This window comes from Sminthopsis crassicaudata, chromosome 3 (genome assembly GCF_048593235.1).
Source record: "Sminthopsis crassicaudata isolate SCR6 chromosome 3, ASM4859323v1, whole genome shotgun sequence".
In the NCBI taxonomy this organism is placed as follows: Eukaryota; Metazoa; Chordata; class Mammalia; order Dasyuromorphia; family Dasyuridae; genus Sminthopsis; species Sminthopsis crassicaudata.
The window spans coordinates 41,064,281-41,088,035 of NC_133619.1; the positions used below are offsets into that span (position 1 = coordinate 41,064,281).

The window sequence follows — 23,755 nt, forward strand, 5'->3', positions numbered from 1 at the left end:
GTTCACAAAGTAACCAACTCCAAGAGGCAGGGACGGGAGGTAGCGCCATTTTGAAGAGCAAATGATCTCAGAGGTCATCTCATCCAACCTCTCTCTCTTTTTTTTTCATAGATGGTCCTTACAAGCCAGAGCCTTGGTCTCCTTCCAGTTTACCATCATCAGGAAACAGCTGACCAGGAAACAGCTGACTTGACCATTGACACACACCTTAGTAGATATCAGAGATAGGATGCTCTGAACCAGATTCCAGATCCACCCCATTCTGATGCTGCTCCTCACAAGCCAAACAGTGTTCTCATAAAAGCAGAGAATATTCTAGCTGAATGAAGGCTATCAAATCCCTTGTTTATAGATGAGGATTCAGAGGCCCAGAAATGTAAAATGATTTATTCAACATCAGCCAGCTAGCTTTCTAGCAGCTGAACTGGGTCAGGTCTTCTAAACAATAGTGTCAAACTCAAATAGCAATCTATAGGCCATAAACTGGCTTAGAAAATCACAAATTAATATTATCTATGGTATACTGCATTTTCATTTTCTTTGTTAGACATTTCCCAATTACATGGAAGAGTTTTTCACACTTCTGATGTGCATAACTTTCTCCATTCAGACCTCTGTTTCCCTTTTGAAAATTCTATTTATCTACTGAGAACATGTGGTAGTTATTCTTTAATCTATTATCTCTCAAATGGGTCTTTCTGTATATACAACTCTACAAAACACTGGTCATAGATCAAAATAATATTTTACCAGAAATATCTGCCAGGATTGTTGATGTTTATGAAAAAAAAACCCTACTTAATTTAAGTAAGTTGGCTTTCCTGTATTCTTTGAGTTGCTGGAAAAACACTATTACTTCATTAGAGTGACTACTGATAAACATTAGTCTGAAAGTATTGTGGCTCAAACTAAAACAATTTACAAAAAAAAACCCATAAATGGGCTTAGAAGCCATCTGAAATTCTTGCCTAAATCCAAATGGGCACATCATACACTTTTTACTGTAAACCAAGTGTAAACTCTTAATTGTTGACATTTAATTTTCAAATTAATTCAGCTGACATCCTAAGAGACTTATTTAAACAAAGAATCAAAGTACCATGTGCAGAAGGCTAATATTTCCTTGGAACTACTGTCAGGAAAATATGTAAACTTTTTTTAAAAAAGCAAATGAATCTAGCCAAATTCTTCTAGGACTAAAGAGTACCTTCCATTGAATATTATAGGGTCTTCAAAAGTGGATATATTCACTGTTATTGATTCAGAAATACTCTGTCCCTTGACATCCTCAGCCCCTTGAAAGCCATAGCCTTGAAAATACTTTTTGGGATTTTGTTCCCACACCAGGACAGAGAGAGATGCACTAAAAATAGAACTTTCCAGCCACAATTTGACTCACCCCATTCTTTTAGTGGGTGGGAAATTAGGAAAAATAAGGGACTTCACTACCTCACATGGGAGCAGAAGATGGGTTGAGCAATATGCCTCAGGGTCTGGGCACCAGTTATCATTGAGTTTTCCCAACCCTTGTCAGCTGAATTTCCTTTCCCCATTAATGCCGCAGTTAATGGACTGCTCTCTTTTAACCTGTAAGGTAGGGGAATACTTCCAAGTAGAGTCAAACCTATTTTACAGGCAAGGAGCCTGAGAGCGGAGAGGTAGAGATGGTCTGCCATAAATTACAAGGTAACGCGTCAGATTTAGGATTCAAATGCAGATCTCTGAAAATTCTACATATATTACTCTTTTCACAACACATGAAATGAAAGCAGCTTGCCAACTATGGATTGCATCCTTCATCTTGTCTTAGGCACAAAGACTATGACAGGAAGGGTGTTATGTTAGAAAGGGTAAAATGGGTTCAAATCTTGCCTATGTGGCTTATTCTCTATTTAATCATTTGATTTCTTTAGGACTCAGTTTCCTCTTCCACAGGAAGGAGTCAAATGCAATAGATAACTGACTTCCAATTATCCTAAGTGATGCCATAATGATTTGCACAGTCAAATTTAATTATCTAGTCATTAATCAATGGGGACAGGTAGGAATCTCATAACCAAAATATACTTCAATGACCATGGCCTCTGGGACCAAGTGGAACAAGCCTAATCCCTTTTCACATGATAGTTCTTCCAATGTTGATCAATGGACAATAGTAGGGGAGGTCTGGACCACCACCTCAATTCTATTCCAAATGAGTTTGTGTTCTAGATTTTTTAAAAAAGGTCATATTATAAACAGACTGGAAAAACATGGGGGGGAAAATCACCTATCCAATATATGGATAGAAGAAAAGTTTTCAACTTAAAAAGGGATAAAGAGGAACACAGAAGAGAAAATGGCTTAAGTTTGATGACAAAATGTTTTTGCAAAAATCCAACAGAAAATTAAAATGGAAAAAAAATTAACCAAACCCTGAATAAATGTAATGACCAACTCTAGTCTGAGAACAGATAATGAAATTGTCCTCCTATCAGCATAAAGATGGGGAACTATGGATACAGAACATTCAATATATAGGTAGTTAGGTGATATGAGGGATAGACTGCTAGACAAAGTCATTTCCTACAATTCTGTACTTTCTAGCTCCCCGATTCTGGAAAGTCACTTCTCAGTTTAAATTTCTTCATCTCTAAAATAGGGATTTCAAAAAGCACCTTTCATGCACGATTAATCTACCAAGCAAATGAGACATCATAACTGCTGTAGAACATGAGATCAATGCTAGTTATAGGTTATCTGATGGAGTCTCTATTCGCAGATTTTGCTTAACCATATTTCCTTATCAGTATAAAAGGTGCTGAAAAAATAATTTAAAAGTAAATTGGATCAGAGCACCTCCGTGGAGTACCAGCCCTGTAATGTGATCCTCGACTGCCTCCAAAAACTAAATAAATGAACTGAATCAATAATGGTGATCAACTGCCAATAGGGAGCCAAACTCCCAATAAGACTTCTTATATTCCGAAATAAGAGCCAGATACCAAAAACAAAATAAACCAAAACAGATAAAGGGTCCTCTTCTCTGTCACAAACTGGGATGGGTTAAGAACTTAGGTGGCAAGGACCCAAGGGTGTAAGCGACACCTGCTTGTATGATAGGTGCAGTTCAAATTGTGTTTCATCGACAGAAATAGAAGGCTCTGGTGTATGCTCCAGAGGCTTTTGGGTTGGAGATTTGTTTTTTTTTTTCTGTTGTTGTTCCAAAATAGCCAGAGGAAATACACATGCAGCTGTTTTGGGGAGGTGTACCCCGCTCCAGTCCACTTCTCCCTCCTCTTTTACATTACTAAGTAAAATGTTTGCTTCCCAAGGCAGCAGAAACAGAGAAGTGGAAACAGAAGCTGTCCAAAAAGTCATCTAAAGCTGCCTAAAATAGCATCTTTCGAGATCTTCATTCCTTGCCTCATGTGCCTGGCTGACCTCCCCTGTGGTTATCGAATGTCCATTTCTATTCTGTGTGGTTAATGCTTGAAGAATGAGATGCTTCTTCCCTTATTCCACACAAGATTTTAACTTAGGATACTTCAAATATAAGGAACAGGAAAATAAAAGGGGGGAGTAGCCAATCCCAGATGTTACCAGTACTTTCTGTTCTGAACAACCTCTCATAATAATAAATTTTTAAAAAATTAGAAAAAGGAAGTACTTTATTATTCCAGTTCAGTTTTAGGTGAGCTCTTAATTCCTACTAATCAGATCTCATCAGAACAATCTCACTTCCTTTCAGGGGTTAAAAAGCTGAATCAATGATCAGTATTGGAAATCCTTCATCTGTAGTCAAGAGTCCATAAACCTATGTGGATTCCAAGATAAGAACAAAGCACCTGCTTTTCCATTACTAGACTTCCTAATTAGCAGATGGAGAAAGTGAATTAAATACATTTATAGAGAATAGCACCTCGTAGCCATTTCAGAATACAAGATTAAACCTGGGAAAGATTTCTCATAAATCCCAAGGGAAATAACTGTCACAAAGCCCATATACTTCTCCCCCCCATCTTTTTTTTAGAAGGAGAGAAATGGAGGTAGAATCCATTTGCTTACTAGATGTACAAAATTAGGGTAAGGAAGGCTTAGTTAGCTAGGTACCCCTTCTACTTTACATGCCTTTTCAATGTTCCAAGGTCATAATATACCATACTCTAGATACACTGAAAACTTAAGACATTTAATGCACATATTCAACATGTTAGATTACCTGCCATCTAGGGAAGGGTGTGGGGGGAAGATAAAAAAAAGTTTGGAACACAAGGTTTTGCAATGGTGAATGGCGAAAATTATCTATGCATGTTTTGAAAATGAAAAGCTTTAATTAAAAAAAAAGAATTAAGCATTTAAAAACATGAAAAAGCAACTAGGAGTCACAGTGAATAGAGAGCCAAGATCTAAGTTCAAATATGACCTCAGATATTTATTAGGTATATGACCCTGTACAAGTCATTTAATCCTATTTGCTTCAGTTTCTTCATCTGTAAAATGAGCTGGAGGGAAAAAAAAGTGGCAAATCACTCTAGTATCTTTGTCAAGAAAGCCCCAAATGAAATCTCAAAGAGTCAGACAAGACTGAAAATGACTAATAACAAAACAACAAAAAACAAACAAAAAATCCAAAAATCTGTAAAAAAAGCAAAAACAAAACAAACAAACAACAACAAAAAAAAAAAAAGAAAAAGAAAAGAAAAAAAAACAACTACAAGTGGTGAGGGAAGAGGTCTGTCAGTTGAAAGTTCCTGACAGGTAGAACTGTCTGAAAGTGAAATGTGGAATGGACTGCCTTGACAGGTAATGTTTCCCTTGATTGGACGACCTTCAAGAGAAGGCATGATGAGCACATGTTGGGGATAGCGAGGTTGACCTAATGGGTTTCTGAAGTCGTTCCCAATGCTTTGTATGTTTTTCTGTGAATTCAGAAGAAACATTGCTCTCAGATAAAATGCACATATATTCAAAAACACCCAGATATTACTATGTGTCTTTAATAGAACTGATATTTTCTTCTATTATAAAGCAAAAATACTCAAGCAAGGAAAACTTGGTTATCCAACTACTAGGATTTGACTTGGTTAGGCTGTGAGTTTCAGATAGACGGTCACTTCAGCTGCAGATTATTGGAGTCTCTGCACCTCATGAAAAAAATGCACACAAAAAAAACTGGGCATGTAATTGGTACTTCCAAAGATCTGTAATTTTGTCAAGAGTGGATGCTCTCTCCCCTGATGGCAACCCCTCAAAAACTTATACCATAGGATTAAGCAGAGACCTGAGACCTTCCTTTAGAGAGAAGAACACACTGAGTCCCAGAAAGATTAAGCTCAACATCTCATATGCAGCCAGGAACAGAATTGGGATTTAAAGTCAGAACTGCTAATTCCAAAGCCAACACTCAATATGCTGGCCCAACCTCTGCAAACTGAGCTCTTCTGGTCCTCTGTTAAACCCCAGAGTCCCCTGGAACTGGGCTTGTAGGCAAAATCTCCCTAACTGGGTAGGGCCAGTCAGATCTTGAACGCCATTAAAAACCTTAACATTATTTTTTTTTAAATTTTGATTTTATTAACTATCTTCCAGAATTCTTTTTACCTTATTAAATTATCAGATTTTCTTGGAGAGAGGGAAGGGCAGAAAGACATAGGGGGAAAGATGTTTTAAAGATGAAAGAATATATTGTGACTTTGAGCTAAAAGATTAGCTTGCCCTCTGGCACATTAGTGGAGTAAAATACTATAAAAAGCCAATGGTTCATCCCCAAAGTTACATAGATTGCATGCAGTATGGAAGGAAGACAGATTATTGTTTCTTACTTCTTCAGGAGTTAAAAAAAAAACTTGACTCCACATTTTGAAACAAGAATCCCACCTCACACACACATTAGGCAATAGAAAGATTCCTAGGGCCATTTTGTGCTGTAAGAGATTTAAAAAAAAGCAAAGGCTTTCAGGATTTCCATTTAATCTTTACACCTACTTCTATTTCCTTAATCATTACATAAGTGATTATGCAACAGAAGGGAAGAGGAGAAAAGAGAAGAAGAATATGATGGCTCAACAAAAATGGGCCCTAGGTATGGCAGTCACATCCCTCAGTCAAGTCACTAACATGTTTGATGATGTCCTCCCCATTCCCATTCTGCCAGGCCAGAGATAGCAATCAATAGAGACAAAAAGAAGAAAAACAAGATTTTCAGGTCATGACAGGGTCCATTGCCCGGTCCTTCAGGCTTTTTGTGGGTTATGGAACCCTTGGGCAATCTGGAAAATTTATGGAACCATTCTTAAAATAATGTTTTCAAATGCATGAAATGAAATATGTAAATTATCAAAAACAAATATCCAATCCACAGACACCAGATTAAGAAATCCTGATATTGAACATAATACTTTCCAAAGTTTGTTTGTTTGTTTTTTTTGTTTTTGTTTTTTTTCTCTTTAAGAGGACTTATAGAAAGAGCCTTGGGCCTACAGTTGGGAGAACAGGTTTGGAATCCATCTTATCTTATTTATGAAGCTGAATGTCAAGGACAGGGGGAGCTCAACACTGATCACTGGAAGGCTCCAAAATTGTTGAAAAGACAATAATTTTCTTTTTTCCTCTCCTTCCTGTTCTAGGGTCTGTTTCTGAACCTCATTCTGAAACTAAAAAATGGGAAGTACAATTTAGGGAAGTAAGAGTGATGTTTCTGAATTCTTAGCATGACACTTTGCATAATACTCTGTGACAAAGAATCTAGTGTTCTTTCTCTTTCTTTTTTTTCCTCCCAGTATGTAGGGGAAGATAGAAGAAAAAAATAAATCTTCAACAACTTAAAAGAGGAATATTCAAATAAAAATTTGGTTAAAAATAACAACAAAAAATGCAGTTGTACCGTGTAAGAATTCAAAAAGAAGGTCTTAGAATGAGTCAATCTAGCTTTAGGTCTGAATAGCATTTCCTGCATTTCAAAAATCTTGTCCCTGAGGTAAGCAACTTAATCATTATTAATAATTATAATATAATTGATGATTGTAAATAATAATTACTCTTATTAGGAAGATGAGGAAACTAAGAGACAGACTGGTTAAATGGAAGGCTCAGAGTTATATGAAATGTCAATGACGGAGCCAGGACAAGAAATCCATGTCTCCTGCTTCCCTATCAGCACAGAAACTCCCAGCAGAACAGAAAAAAACATTCATTATCACCGTAATAGTCAAGAAAAGGATGTAGCATTAACATCTAATGAAAAGCAATTACGCCAACCTTCTTTTGTCCTCTTGTATCCATTCAATCACAGAGGGCAATGCCCCATTATTATTATTAATCATTTAATGGGGAGTGCCTATTGTGGAAGGACCTATCAGAGTTCAATTATCCTTTCTTTCAGTAAATCAAATTGTTCAATGGCAGCCACCAGTAGGAATTGCAGTTTTAAATATTAGACAAAGTGGATTTATATCCATCATGCATAAAACATCATTTTAACAACACTGTAGTATACTGGTACCTATGAATATATTATAAATCATGCTCTGTTCACGGATGGGGACTGACAAATGATTTAAGGTATAGAAATGCGTGGAAAATTAGGGAAAGAACACGAGTAAGGTCATTGTAGAGCTACATGATGGAAGAGATGGCTAACTGCTATGATACCCAAAATGGATTGCTTTAAAAAAAAAAAAAAAAAAAAAAAAAAAAAAGTTTCTGGCTAGCTCACATCTCACACATTCAAAATTATTAGAGGGAAATATTTAATATATTAAGTCAAAGGGAGATCCTGCTGTTTTCCATCATTTTCAGAAAGTGTATGGTTCCTACTGATGCTGAAAAAAATGTACCTAGCACCAGTTTAAAAAAATCAGCCAGTTCACAAATCACAATTTTAGTAACAAGCTGCCACCTAGTGGACCAGCTAGAAATTTAGCAGAAAAGAGACATTTCCATGGGCGATGATGTCAAAGAATTTGATTTCATAAGGTTACAGATTTAGAGCTAGAAAGTTTGCTCATTTTACAAATGAGGAAACTGAGGCAAGATTAAGTAGTTGTTCTAGGGTCACACAAGGTGACTCAAATTCATCAGTCTGCCTCTCATCCTACAATGAGAATTTTCTCACAAAGTCATGTACACATGACAGAACCAGCTATGCACATCTTCAGTTGAGTCCATTCCGCCCTTGATTCTATTGGAATTAGTTTATAAGTTTCCTCAAACAATGATCTGAAGTTGGCAAGTTCATTATAATATTATCCATGTAGGCTGACAGTCAGAATTAATTTGGCCAGTCCCTCCCAAGAGAATAAAATGGCTTTCTGCTATTGCACTCAGTATTTAAAGAGGAAACAGAATGTGTTTTATTTTTAATCCAGATGCACTTAAAACTATCAAGCTTCTCTCTTTTTCTAGCAGCCTCATTCTGCACACGTGCAATTCAAAGATTCAACTCTAATTTCGAATAAGGGTCCGCTATGAGATTAAATATGTCTCCTTATAATATTCCACAACCTAAGAATTGTACAGGATCTCACCCCATTCCTTTCTCTGTCAGTAAGTCAAAGAAATCAGCAAGGAATATACACACACACACAAATGAAGCCTTTATTAGAAACACTGGCTATTTTCCCCAGCTTTATATTTCCTTTCTAATCTTGCTTTTATTGTTTTTTGTTTGTGTAAAAAGTTTATTAATCTATTATAATCAAAGTTGTCCATTTTGCATTTCATGATATTCTCTAGTTCTTCATTGGCCATAAATTTCTTCCTTCCTTCTGATAATAGGTAAACTATCTCCTTGCTCTCCTAATTTGCTTATAGTGTCACCCTTTATACCACAATCACGTACCCTTTTTTACTATAGGGTGTGAGATGAAGGTCTATGTCACATTTCTGACAAGGTTATTTTCCAGTTTTTCCAGCAATTTTTGTGAAATAATTAGTTATTATCCCAGAAAGTGGAGTTTTGGGGTTTATCAAACACTAGATGATTATATCTTGACGATTGTGTCATGTATCTAACCTATTCCACTGAGTCACCACTCAATTTCTTAGCCAGTACTGTATATTTTTGATGACTGCTCCTTTATAATATAGTTTTACTAGGTCTAGTACTGCTAGGACTAATTCCCTTAATATCCTTGACCTTTTGTTCTTCCAGATAAATTGTTATTCTAGCTCTATAAAATAATTTTCTGGAAGTTTGGTGTGGCACTTAACAATAGACCAATTTAGGTAGAATTGTCATTTTTATTATAATAGCTTGCCCTTATCCATGAATAATTGATATTTTTCCAGCTTTTAGCGCTGACATTATTTGTGTCAGCATTATTTATATATATATATAGTATTATATTATATTATATACATTATAATTGTGTTCATATAATTTCTGGCAGGCACCCAAATATTTTATCTTGACTACAGTTACTTTAAATGGATTTTTTCTTTTTATCTCTTACTACTGGGCTTTGTTAGTAACATACAGAAAAGTTTATGATTTATGTGGCTTTATTTTATTATGTGAGTTATTATCCTGCAATTCTGTTATTGTTTCAAGAAGGTTTCTGGATGATTCTTTAGGATTTTCTAAGTAAAGGATCTGTTCTTAACACATTTTTATCAATGCACACAATTTTCAGGTGTCACAGCCTCTCATCACCATAGGATGATCTTGATTTTCTGTCACTGAAAAAGTCATTTCCTGGTGGCCAACACTTTCTTATATGAACCACTCTAACTTAGCTTGGCTGGTCCTTGGATGTTTCAAAAATGTGTACCACGATTATTCTTTTGCCTCCCTCTGTTCTACGTATTGAAATAATTTCATTTCCTCAAAAAAATAATAAATTGATTAAATCTAAACATTAGATAAAGCACAGTCTGCTGGAACAAAGATGGGGAGATCTAACAGGGTAGATATTAAGTTTCGTAATATGATTTCATATTAATATTGTCATTCATTTAGACATGTTATCACTCACAGAACAGACATATCATATGATCCATGGCTTATAACTGAAAAGGTCTTCAGAAGTAGCTGACCCCAACCACTTTATCTGATAGATGATGACACCGGGTCCAGAGAAATGCCCAACATTCCATAGGTTGGGAAAGTTTCTGAGGCAGTTGTTGAACCCATGTCTGCTTATTCCCAAGCTAACACTTTTCCCATTTCTTTCCTACTTCATAGCCTAGACCCTGAAAAGAAGCCTGCCCAGAGAAAAGAGATGGTAAGATGGTAGTAGAACGAACTAATTACCTCTTGGTTGTCCTTGTTCTGGGTGGCCCAGAAAATTTTGTGATAAAGGGTCTCCATTGAATTGCTGGAATCGGATCTGTCAAAACAATGGCGATCTAGGACTTCCAGAGTGTGCAAGACCCTACTGATAGTGACCCCTAGAAGAAGAAGAGGGAAGCATTCAGTGACCCGGGTGAAAATCAAGTCCACAAACATCACCCAGTCAATCATTAGTCGATAAAAGCCAGCACTAATAATTTTCAAGGCATCCTCAGAAAATTCAGCCCCAGCAATAAGGAAAGAATCCAAATGTGGACAACTGTATGGTTCAAGTATCCAACATATAAAACAAATAACATTACTAGAAATTTTACCCACATGGAGGGTTATTTGAATGGTGCTAGTTTAAGATTGCCATTTAAATTTATTATTCTTGCCAGCTTTTTCTGTTATTAGATTCTGAGCTTCTCAAACACTGGCACACAGTAGGTATTTAGCAGTGTCTGGCACACAGTAGGCTTGAAAGTGCTGGCAGTGCCCTCTGAATTCTGTAACCCTCGTTAGGGTTCTATCTACCATCCATCAAGTGTTTATATCAAAATACTCTTTTGTAGGAAAATGATTTCAAAGTATCAAAGACAAGCCATGGGGCCCCAGAACCAAAACTGTTTATTCATTTTTGCTTTTAAATACCTGCTGTTGATTCTTGGCATTTGTCAAAAGACCATCGAACCTCTACGGCCCGGCCCCGACGCTTTATCTGCTGCTCCACCTCATAGATCTTTGCCCGAACCTGAAAGATGATTGCTTCTAATTAGCAAAGTCATAATTCCAGCCTCAATCATGTCAGGCTTCTCTGCACGAGTGAGGCATCCTACGGTGTGCTCACATTCTTAACGGCATTTGGAAATGGCAGCTCATTGCTCAAGGATGAGCCATTTGGGGGGATCACGGGGAGGGGGAAAGGGAGTTTACAAGCTTCACTGAACTACTCCACTATCCATTTTGATAATAATGAATGTCAATTCAGAAATACTACACGAGTAAAAATTTCAAGGGCATGATACAGTGAGAACTCAGATTTTCTTAGCTGCTGTTCTATGGATAAAGGGAAAAAAACCAAAACTTCAAAATGTCCCCAACTAAAGGAAATTAGTCACAAACCTGCCATTCAAACCACATAATCTTTTAATCCAAATAATCCAGCATTCCCTCTAATGAAAGAATAATTACTAAGCCATCATAACTAAAACACTCAAATGCTGCCATGGAAATAATCACCTATGTCTACTACTAGTTCTGGTCTCAACCGAATGGTAGGAGTCATCCATCCCCATTCTTAACACACACACAAGTTCCATGTTGTTTCTCAAGGGGAAAAAGAATGAAAGGGAGCAACTCTAATAACTAGAGTTATAATAACTCCCCTTTTCCCATACTCTACTATTCAAACTGGCCTTCTTGATGCTTTTCACACACAGGAGTCCATTTTCCACTTCTGTGTGTTGATGCTGGTCATCCCCCATGCACAGAATATATTCCTCATCTCACTTTTGGCTTAAAGAATCCATAACTTCCTTCAACACTCAGTCCAAGATTCACCTTGGACATGAAGGAACCTTTCCCCACTGCTAATGTACATCACTTAATATTTATTACACACAGTTTCTCCCTAATAAAATGTAATCAACTTGAAAACAGTTACTATTTCACTTTTCCTTTTCTATAATGCCCTAATGAATACTTGATCAATAATAAAATTATTATAATATTTATTTTATAAAGATAAATACGAAGACAACCCGTGAATATTTTTTACCTGAACTGCTTTCTCATTACTGTTGGTCTTTAGTCATCACAGATATATCTATATGAAAACTATAAGGAATCCTTAACTTTGGCCCAAAGTCTCTTCAAGGATGATAATTTTAACTCGCAGTTTAATGAGTGCTTTGAGGATTGCAAAGTATTTTACAAAATATTGATCCTCACAACAACCTAAAGAAGTGACATGTCCAGAGTCATAGAGACTGGTATTAAGGGCCTATGGCCACATTTGAACACAAGTCTTCCTGACATCAAATCCAATAATTTAACTATTATCACATCCATTGTAAAATAATACACTGAAAATGAACAATTTTCCATTTTAAAGGGAAAGCCTACCTGTTGATTAAATGCTGAATTTCCACCCGGCATAGGCAAACTGGAAGGAGCAACTTGAAGTAAATCCAGAGGAGAGCCCGGGTTAACGCTTTTATTTTCATTTGTGGAATAATTCCACACCAAGGCACTTGGGCAACAAAGAGTTACAGTCTAAAGAGAGACAAAGAGGAGAAATTCAGGTATCGAGGGAGACGAAGACGATGACGACTGAATATTTTGCTCCCATTCTCCTCGTACCCATCCAATACAAGGCAAGAACAAGAAAATCCACATTTCACACACAAAAAGAGGAAAGGAAATTTGTAAGAAATGGTGCAGTGACTGAACAAGTTAACATCAGGCTGAAATACATTTCTCAGCCTAAAACTCCACTCCCACAGATGTGAATCTGAAATGAACCATCATCTTTTTTTCCTAAAACTGGGAAGAAAATTAATCTTCATGAAAATAAAGATGTCTCTGATTAGTCATTTGTTTTTTAATTAGAAATTTAATTAAAATGTTTAATTTTCTTGCATCATCAAATCTAAAACAGCATCTTAAAATAAGCGGGTTCTCTCTGCTTCTTTCTTACTTTAATGTGATCTTCCAATAACAATATTTTTAGAGAACTTTTTTGAACACTGAAAAATATAACACCTTACACAAAATTTGAATTTGGGGAACAGCATATAAAAAGTTAGGCAAAGGAGAAAATGAAATCCAAAACAGTTATAACTCTGGAGTACAAAGCTTAATCTTATCATTTTAGGGGGGAAAGGGTAGAAAAAAATGAGGAAAAATAATTAAAATAAAGTCTGGATTAAATGACTGTTGTTGTTCAATCATTTTTCAGTAGTGCCCGATTCCTTGCAATCCCATATGGAGTTTTCTTGGCAAAGATAATGGAATTCTCCATTTCCTTCTCCAGCTCATTTTAGAGATGAGGAAACTGAGGTAAACAGGGTTAAGAGAATTGCCCAGGGTCACACAACTAGTAAATGTCCAAGGCAAAATTTGAACTCAGAAAGAGAATTTTCCTAATTCTAGGCTCTGCATTCTATCCATGCTGCCACCTAGCTGCCCCAAATTAAATGGTAGCAATCCGCAATTCTAGTCAGAAATTTCAATTATTTGTAAAATCACTTGTAAAAAATTCTATGTAAGAAGAAATGGGAATGGATATTAAAATCTAAACAAAACCTGTTCACCCCACCTTTTTTCCCCTCATTTCATAAAATACAAATTATTCCTATTGCAGCTCCCCTAACAGGTAATAAATATAAGCAGACCATTATTGGTCCACAAACATCAGATGGAAAAATCTCATTTTGCATGACTCCAATCCATGAGAACTCAAAGCATGTTTAGATAGAGAAAAAACTATCATAACAGATAAATGACAAAATTCTAATGTCATCCCATTAATTATGCAATCAATCATTTAAGCATTTATTAATTGCTGCTATTCACTGGACACTGGGTAAAATAAAATAAAACAAATGAAACCATCTCTACTAGTTGTCACCTTGTCTAGTTATCCAAAGAGCTAGCAGAATCTGAGGGAAGAGTTACTGAATCTTTCCATGCCTTCTTGATTCTAAGCATTATTGATGCAAATCAAAAAAATCAAAAAGCCAATTACCAAGAGCAAACTACTTTTCCTATCAGGATGTCAATTGGTCTGCCCTTGAAGGAAGGCCCTTCAAAGAATCACTTAGGCAGGAAAAGACAACCTATTAAGATTTCCTAGGGGGGTAAAAATAACTAAAATTTCCAAATGACAAGGATCATTGTATATGTAGTGTAGGGTGTACATGTGGCTTTATTTTTATTAATTTTTTTAATGTTGGCCTATGAAATCTCCCTTGACACATCTTCATGTTCTGATTTTAGAGAAATGTTTGGTACACTAACGAGGTTAAGTGAGTGGCCCATAGTTACACAGTGAGAGAGAAGGAAGAGAAAGAAGGGAGAGAGGGAGAGACAGAGGCAGACAGAGGGAAAAAGAGAGAGAAGGAGAGAGAAAGGAAGAGACAAAGGGAATAAGAAAGAGAGAGCAAGAACAAGCGCTTGTGCACGAAAGAGAGAGAGACAGAGACAGAGACAGAGAGACAGAGAGAGAGAGAGAGAGAGAGAGAGAGAGACAGAGAGAGAGAGAGACAGAGAGAGATTGTCACGGAAACAGATGAGGGGAGAGGGCATGAGGTAAGAAAGACAAGTTCCTAAGCAGATCCACTAGTCATCAGACCACACTGCCTCCCAGTTTCAGAATTCTGATCCCAAATCAAGTCACCAAACCAAAGTCAGCCAGTCCTCTTAGCGCCCAATGATGCAAGGAAATTGAATTAAAAAGTCTCCATCAAGATCAGAGCTCCTTGAGAAGAAAATACATTAAAAACTGTACAATCTACAAATGGAAGATGCTATTTTACTGTCACACTTATAAGGCATTTTAATAGCACCTTTAAAAATATCATCTGATAGAAAACTAAAGACTAGAAAGGCTAAAGGCATACCTGCAGCATGCAGCTAAGTCCATAAACCAGTGGACGATGCTGTGGGCAGGACAGCAAGTCCGATCCGGACAGCTGCACTGGGCTCATTACCGGCCCAGGGGCAGCAGGGCTTGATGCTGACAGACCTGGATTGTTTGGGCCGATCATCATGTGAGGTGAATGTGCAGCTAAGAGATTAGGACTGTCGTTCAGCAGGAGAGAGAGGCGCCGGGCACAGAAGTAGGCGAGACGGCGGGATAGATAAGCTGACTGAACAAACTCTTCTGAATACTGGAAGAGAAAATAAGAGTATTAGGGTCAATCATTTCATGCCCAGTTTGTGTTCATCTTCAGAAAGAAGAGCTCCTCTTTCCCCAAAAAAATCTCATATACATCCACCTAAATTTAGGTAAATCATAGTGCAGCCATTTAAATAAACCTACTGGGCAGCTAGGTGGCACAGTGGATAGAGCACCAGCCCTGAAATCAGGAGGACCCGAGTTCAAATCTGGTCTCAGACACTTAACACTTCCTAGCTGTGTGACCCTAGGCAAGTCACTTACCCCAGTTGCCTCAGCAAAAAGGCAAAGAAATAAAAAATAAGCCTACTGACCAGTACATGGACTAAAGGAAGGCAGAGAGAGACCTAAAATAATTTAACACTTTAATAATTTTCCTTTTGATCACTGTTGGAGTTGGTTTCCAAGGCATTTGTGGAGGAACTCCAGGAAGAACTTTTAGATTATAAGTTAGAGGAGAAAAAATGGGAAATTTTTGAGAAGAGTTCCAAAGACTATTGGATTAGAATATGGGATCACAGAATTTCCAAGCTGGAAAGGACTTAGAAGTCACTTCAACCAACCTAATTCCCCAAAATGACTACCCAGCTTTTGTAAGAGAATTGTACTACATTCCAGTGTACTCCATTCAACTTTTGGATAACATCATCAAGCCTGGGTTTCCATCTGCCGTTTCACTCAATTTCTTCCTTTGGGAGCCCAAGAGAAAAAGTCTAAATGAAGCTCCACATATGTGAAGGCAGCTAGACATCTGACTCCGTTGGATTCTTTTCTTCTCAAGATCCCCCATTCCTTCCATCCACAGATGGGATGGACGCAAGGTCTGTCAAAATCCTTGTTGCTCTCCGCTGGATACTCTCCAAGTTATCAAAATATAATCTTAAATGTGGTACACCCTGAGCTGAACATGAATCGTTTAGAGAGATGATCCCACTTGATTATAATCTTGATGAGAGCAAGAACTAGATTTTGCCTCTTTATATCCTGGCACAGAGTAGGCACTTAATATTTATTAATTGAATGATGCATATGATCAGGGCAGAGGAAGGCACAGTTGTTACCTTTTGATCTCTAGGAGCTGGGACTCTAATAACAGCCCAAAATTACACTAGGGTTCTTGGGGGTGGAATATCACACAATTGCTACATACTGAACTTAAAATCTCCCAAACTTTTCTTTCTTTTGTTGTTTTTTTTTCCGGTACATACATACATACACACACACACACACACACACACACACACACACACACACACAATATAATGGGGGAAAATAAAAAAGTTAAATTAAAATTTTTTTTAAAAGCTGTTTGGGTTGTTTTGGGGTTTTTTGGGTTGCTATGTGCTTTACATGCCCCCACTCCCCATCTTGTACTTGTGAATAAAATTTTGTGGAGCCAAATTAGGGCCTTCAATTTACTTTTGAAGGTAACCATCCAAGCCTCTATTGGTCTATCATTCATTCAAGTCCCACTCTGGCACAGAAATGACTTTGGGTTTTCAAAGGCAATCTGCTACATTTGAGAAAAATGTAAAATATTTGCATATGAACTGGAGACAGACAACTAGAGTTCAAAGAGCAACCTGGCTAATTTCAGGCAGATCATCAATATTCAGGGATGGATGAACTTTTTTGGAGGCTACAGACTTTTCTACTCTCTCTCAATGACTTTTCCATCTCTCCTGGGGTGGAAGGAGGGAGGTGAAAGGCGAATTAATATCTCTGTGCAAAACTATATATACAGCCTGCTTCTTTCCTCTGAGCTCCATTCTGATTACCTGCCTGCCAGGTGTCTCCACCTGGTGGTCCACTGAATCTATAGCCAAGCTTCCTGAGAAGCAAAAGGAAAAAGAAAGAAGGAGGTTCTTTTACCCCACTATTTGCCACCATCACAGTGAGGGACATGCCATTTCTTAGCTTTATTATATTGAATCAGACCTTATTCATCAGTAATTAAATGACAAACTGCACCTGCAGCATTAGTGGTAGTAGTAGTTTGAGAAGATCATCATCCACTGGTCTGATTTTTTCCAGGACATCTAGGATCCAGGTCAAGTATTCATGCCGTTCAAGCATTCCTTCCTAAAACAAAAGAAATACGTGTGAGATGAAATTCATCTCTAAGGGACTCAGAAATGAGCACTAGAGTCTGGCTACTTTCAGCTTCTATAGTAGCAAATGATTCCTGCAGGTCCCTTCTACTTCCTCATTCCTATCAGTGTCAACCAGATCCTTCCCAAGTTTTTCACGCTTACACTGAGCCCTCTGAAGCTCTTTTACAGTCAGCAAATGGCTTTTCATTTAGACCACCCCTGAAATTAAATTGTATGTATTTTGTATACAGGAATGTATTATTTCATCCTTCACACAAAATAGAATGGAAGTTTCTCGAAGATAGAGGGATTTTCTTGGTTTGTTTTTTGAATCTCTGGAACCTACCAAATATCTGGCATATATTAGGTGTATAAATTTATACATAAATAAATAAATATAATATAAATATATAAAAATATAAAATGATTTGGAAAGATTTTAGCCTTTCCTCAATTTCCCCAATCCTTACAATCATGACATTTCCTAAAATTATAAACTAGGTGATTTTGCTTTAGTCTCAATCATTGATTCTCAAACTTTTTGGTCTCAAGACTTGTTCATATTTATAAAAATTATGGAAAACATTCTTCCCCTCTCCCAATGAGTTTTTGTTTATGTGGGGTATATCTTTTGATATTTATAGTAGGAAAAAATGTCTTAAGATAATTTAGTATTATTATAAAAATAGCGATGACTCCACATTTCCCCTAAAAATGTCTCCCAGGGATCTCAAGACCATATTTTGATATCTGCTGATTGAAATAAATTCTATTAATTTAATGAATTAGCCAAGGAGCATTTATTAAGTGCCTGTTATGTTCCAGGTAATAAGTTAGACATCAGAGCTACAAATATAAAGGATGAAATAACCCTTAATCTCAGCTCACAGTCCATCAAATTAAGATGACCCTAGCATAATGGATTCTGAACAAATATCCTCAAGGTCCAACACAAAATAAAATGATGAATTTTGACCTTTAATATCAGTTTCATTCTTATAGAAGGTAAACAGTGATAAATGAGTAAGTGTATAAATGAAAATAGCCGACTATTCACATGAAAGGTGGTGTGACATTGTGGATAGACAATTGGTCTCCTGTCCCATGTGCATACTGGTTGCGTGATCCTGGGCAAGTCACATAACCTGTGCCCACATGTAAATATGGCAGGTCAGGTGCAAATATGCTCTGGCAGAGGAAGTGTCCTCACTGAGCATTGCCCATATCAATGAAACCTCAGATTTGGGACAGAAACATAGGACAGAGATATGTACAGGCTCTAGGATTTCATTGTACAATGAGCTCCTTGATGTGTGCATATGTGTGTGTGTGTGTATTACACACAAAAAACAGAGATAAGTGAAGGAGAGGAGGAGGGAAAAGGAAAGAAGGAAAGACGAAGGGAGGAAGAAAAAGTCAGGGAGGGAGGGAGAGGAAGAAAAAAAAGGGAAAGAAAAGAAGAAAAAAAAAGGAAATATCAGTTAAATACATTTTAATTAGCCCTGGATTATTTGCACTTCTAGGAAAAGTTACCTGGAACATATAGAACGCCAGTTTTTCATTGTACTCCCACTGTTTCAATGCTTGTTCCACATCTTGAGGCATAGCCATGGAGCCATTGCCTGGAGCTGAGGCCAGGTGATAAAAATCTGCAATCTTTGCTAATTGTTCTCGAAGGTATCTGGTGGAGATTTGGGTCCATTCTGTTAACAAACAAAAAACTCAGAGCATCACTACTTTCTTAGGAAAAAATATAGGAGAATATTTTCAATACTTTTAATAAATGTTTGTTGAGTGTTAAAAGAAGGAAAGTGTTCAAGGCTAGAACTTGAGGTCAAGTCCTTTGATCCCAAAACCCAGGGATTCTTTTCAATAATACTATGCAGTCTATAAATATCAACTGGACAAAAGAGAATATATAGTTTCCTTTTACTAGATGACTTTATTAGATGGCTACCACTCAAATCATATATTATATTGTCTATAAAATGAGCTCTCAATTAGCTAAATTAGTCTTCCTGTTTTTCAGATAATCTACTGTTAGGATTACTAAGTGAGAACTGAGGTTTTCTGGACAATTACAAGGTGAGAACTCAGGTTGACTTGATAGAGGGGGCAAGCTCATTGGCTGGGGTGGTTCTTCCCAGAAGCCCTTGCATTATCCCACGCCCATTCTCTGGGAGGATAAAAAGAGACAGCACTGGGCGCAGAGAGCAGATCGGCCTGGAGAAGGATAAGAGCTGGAGGAGATTCAGAGCCAGGATTCAAGAGAAAGACTCTGCATTGCATCAGGCTTGACGGGGCTCTCTGCAGGAAGGGAAGTCACTTCTAAAGACAAGAGTTAACAGCAACTGCCTGGAGACAACGGTTCGTTACAGGAAGAAGAATCTGTTGGAGAGATTTTAGTAGACACAGCAGATCTCTTCCCAGAGAGCGATCCAGCAGCTTCTAGAGACGACAGCTCGCAACAATTGGCGTCCACACGTGGGGCAAGGACTTTTGCTTATCCTGACAAGAGGAGCTAGACCAGACCTTTGCAATTTGGCGCCCGAACAGGGACCGACACGGTCCTGATTCCAGTGGAAAAGCTTCCAATCTAGATCTCAGTCTCTCTGACCCAGAACCGTGAGTAACGAGGAAACTTTGTTAAAGATTAAGAGAGTGTGCTAATAGATAAATAAGGAACTTAACTTGTTAAGGGCTAAACCAGGAATCTCTTATAGCTGAAATGGGGCAGATGTTAGCTATATTCAATCCCTGGACCTCAGCCGACTCATCCCCAGCCCCAGAAGAAACCTCAGCTCCACCCCCATTCAGGAGTGGTACTATAGAGAGTATAATCAAGATAATTGAGGAGCAGAGTTTACTTGTAACCTGGGTACAGATTGCTAAACTCTTGGCTGCATTAAGACGCACATCCCCTTGGTTCTTAGAGGAAGAAAAGATAGATGTAGATAAATGGAAGCTAGTGGGATATGAAATGAAAGAATTTCAAGCAAAAAATGGGCCTCGTTCAATTTCTGCAGAAGTATTTTATATCTACAACATAGTTCAATTAGCCTTAAACTATTCAAGCAAGTTGTAGGAGAAGGAAAAGTTCTAAAAATGAACAGAGGAGGAAGTGTGAGGAAAAAAGGAAAGATCAAGATCTTTCCCTAGAGCAAGAGGATTTAAATGAGGAATTATGGTATGATCTCTTGAAGAAGCTTCAACCCTGCCTAGAGAACAGATTATTGACAGGCCCACATCAACCCCACCTTCAGAGATGGAGGAAGAAAGAGGGGAAGAGGCAGAAACACAAACAGAATTGCCTGTGAAGAAGCCTAAGCCTATGACAAGATTAGAAAAAGCATTGGTTAAAGCTAAGAGAGAAGGACAGGATATAAGTGATTTTATACATGCATATCCTGTGATTGAAAATACTGACTCTGTAGGTAAAAAAAGGAGAAGATATGCACCTTTAGATTTGAATAAAATTAAAGATTTGAAAAAAGGTTGTACCCTTTATGGGGCTACATCAGCTTATGTCAAAATGTTACTAGATGGTTTGTCTTATGAAGTCCTAACCCCGAATGATTGGAAATCCATAGCAAGGACATGTCTGGAGCCTGGAGAAAATTTATTATGGCTTGCGGAATTTCATGAATTATGTAAAATTCAAGTCAGATGCAATTTGGAAATAGGAGTTAACACACAATTCACTTTTGAGCACTTAGCTGGTGAAGGTCAGTATGGAGAGAATTCGGAACAGATTAATTATACCATGACAATATATGAACAAATTGCTAAGGCTGCAATAAAAGCTTGGGGTGTCCTTCCTGGACAGAAAGATCGTGGAGAGGCTTTCACTAAAATACAGCAAGGTCCCAATGAACCTTTTGCAGATTTTGTGGGATGTTTGCAAACTGCTGTCAAAAGAACTATTGGAGAAAATTCAGCTACAGAAATAATGACCAGACATCTGGCTAAGGAAAATGCCAATGAGATTTGCAAAAGAATTATATGGGGATTAGACAAAGATGCTCCTTTAGAGGAGATCATAAGATGCTGTGCTACAGTGGGAACAAATGCTTTTTATACCCAGACAATGATTAATGTGGAGAGACAGGGTCCCTCCTGGCAAGGGCCTTCTAGAGAAACTCGGAGATGTTTTCAATGTGGAAAAATTGGACATCTAAGAGCTCAGTGTAGATTTGGAGATACAGTGAAAAGACAGGGTGAGAGAAGACCTAAAACCCCATGTCCAAAATGCAACAGAGGATTCCATTGGGCATCAGAGTGTAGAATAATTCAGGGAAATGGGATGAGGGGCCCAGGTCCAGGGCCCCAGGCAAAAAAGACTTGGGGCATGATGGCAGCTGATGTTACACCTAAAGAGCCTTTAGAAGGCCAGGACTCTGATTTAATCAATCAGCAGAGAAGCAATCACATGGCAGAAAGGGATTACCTGATAAGTCAGTCAAAAGGCAATCAGATTGCAAAAATGGATTACACTTGGGGAGAATACAGGCCTTTTAAACCAACAGGGCTGTGCCCAGTGCAAACAACTCCAATGTAATTGTCAGATGATGAGAAGAGATTTAGAAAGCAGTTAACTGCCTGGGAGAGAGGGTTTGCTTGTATTTCTTCAGCAGGAGAAGGAATCAGATGGGTGCCAACGAGTCATATTCGCCTTGTCCATCAGAGAGAGACAGAAAAAGAGAAAGATCTGAAAATAAAGGAGAAGATCTAAGAAACATCTGACACTGAAAGAGCATGGATAATAAGAAGACTGTTAAAGAACTTTAAAAACCAGCAGGAATCATTGGACTTCCTCACACAAGATGAGACTAATGGACAATGGACTTATGGACATTTATAAATTTTCAATTTATGATTATGTTATATACTTCTAGCATATGTTACATTACTATGTTACTATGTGCTTATGTAATTTATGTAATTATCTGTAATACTTCCCATATTGATGGATTTATGTTTCAAGGTCATTTATGTAATTATCTGTAATACTTCCCATATTGATGGATTTATGTTTCAAGGTCATGACTGTCCTATGTTCTAAATCAAAAGAAAGGGGGAGATGTTAGGATTACTAAGTGAGAACTGAGGTTTTCTGGACAATTACAAGGTGAGAACTCAGGTTGACTTGATAGAGGGGGCAAGCTCATTGGCTGGGGTGGTTCTTCCCAGAAGCCCTTGCATTATCCCACGCCCATTCTCTGGGAGGATAAAAAGAGACAGCACTGGGCGCAGAGGGCAGATCGGCCTGGAGAAGGATAAGAGCTGGAGGAGATTCAGAGCCAGGATTCAAGAGAAAGACTCTGCATTGCATCAGGCTTGACGGGGCTCTCTGCAGGAAGGGAAGTCACTTCTAAAGACAAGAGTTAACAGCAACTGCCTGGAGACAACGGTTCGTTACAGGAAGAAGAATCTGTTGGAGAGATTTTAGTAGACACAGCAGATCTCTTCCCAGAGAGCGATCCAGCAGCTTCTAGAGACGACAGCTCGCAACAATCTACAGAGATTTCCTCGCTCTCTATCCAAAGAGAGACATGACTAAGTACAGAATACAGAGTATCTGATGGGATACTGTTTTCTTTTTTGTTGGTTTGTTTTTCCTTTCTTAATTTATTTTTCCGATATAGTACTTTATGAATCAGGTTGAGAAAGAAAATCAGAACAAAAGGGAAAAGCCTATGGGAGGGGGAAAAAAAACAGAAAAAAGTGAACATATCATGTGTTGATTTACATTCAATCTCCATAATTATTTTTCTGGATGCAGATGACATTTTCTATCCAAAGTCTATTGAGATTGCTTTGGATCACTGAACCACTGCAAAGATGTAAATCTTTCATAGATGACCATCACACATTCTTACTGTTATTGTGTACAATATATTCTTGCTTCTGCCTCTGCTTCAGCATAAGTTTATGTAAATTTTCCAGGCCTTTTTAAAATCAGTTTATTCATCATTTTTTATAGAACAATAAAATTTCATTACTTTCATATACCACAGCTATTCCCCAATTGATGAGCATCTTCTCATTTTCCAATTCTTTGTTACCACAAAAAGGGCTGCTACAAACAGTTTTGCACAAGTGAATCCTTTCCCCTTCTTTATGATTTCATTGGGATATAGAACCAGTAGTAACACTGCTGGGTCAAAGGGACGCAGTTTTATAGCCCTTCAGGCATACTTCCATATTCTCTAAAATGTGTGGATCATTTTCATAACTCTCCCAATAATGAATTGGTATGAGATACTGCTTTCTTAAAGTGATATAAATCGCTGGGAAAACAGGCAAGTAATCTTGGAGAAATTAAGCTTAGACCAATATTTTATGTCACACACCACAATAAATTCTAAATTAATCTATATGTATAACATATTACATGTAAATGCTAATACACACATGCATATTACTGCTAAGAGAAGTAATTGGGAAATATGGAAATACTCAACGTTGGAGGGGTTTATGGGAAGATAAGCATACTAGTGCATTGTT

At 37.6% G+C, this 23,755-nt stretch overlaps 1 protein-coding gene across 5 annotated transcripts in view; it reads right to left on the reverse strand.

The window, feature by feature from the left end:
- MED12L (mediator complex subunit 12L) overlaps positions 1–23,755 on the reverse strand; it is a 560,363-nt gene that overhangs the window by 274,835 nt on the left and 261,773 nt on the right. For all 5 annotated transcript variants that reach the window (XM_074298321.1, XM_074298320.1, XM_074298318.1 and 2 more), the window contains 6 exons: positions 18,782–18,951; positions 17,127–17,237; positions 14,878–15,147; positions 12,380–12,529; positions 10,907–11,006; positions 10,235–10,371 (listed from right to left, as the gene is read on the reverse strand). In XM_074298321.1, coding sequence (XP_074154422.1) covers positions 10,235–10,371; positions 10,907–11,006; positions 12,380–12,529; positions 14,878–15,147; positions 17,127–17,237; positions 18,782–18,951 — 938 coding nt within the window. The remainder of the gene's footprint in view (positions 1–10,234; positions 10,372–10,906; positions 11,007–12,379; positions 12,530–14,877; positions 15,148–17,126; positions 17,238–18,781; positions 18,952–23,755) is intronic.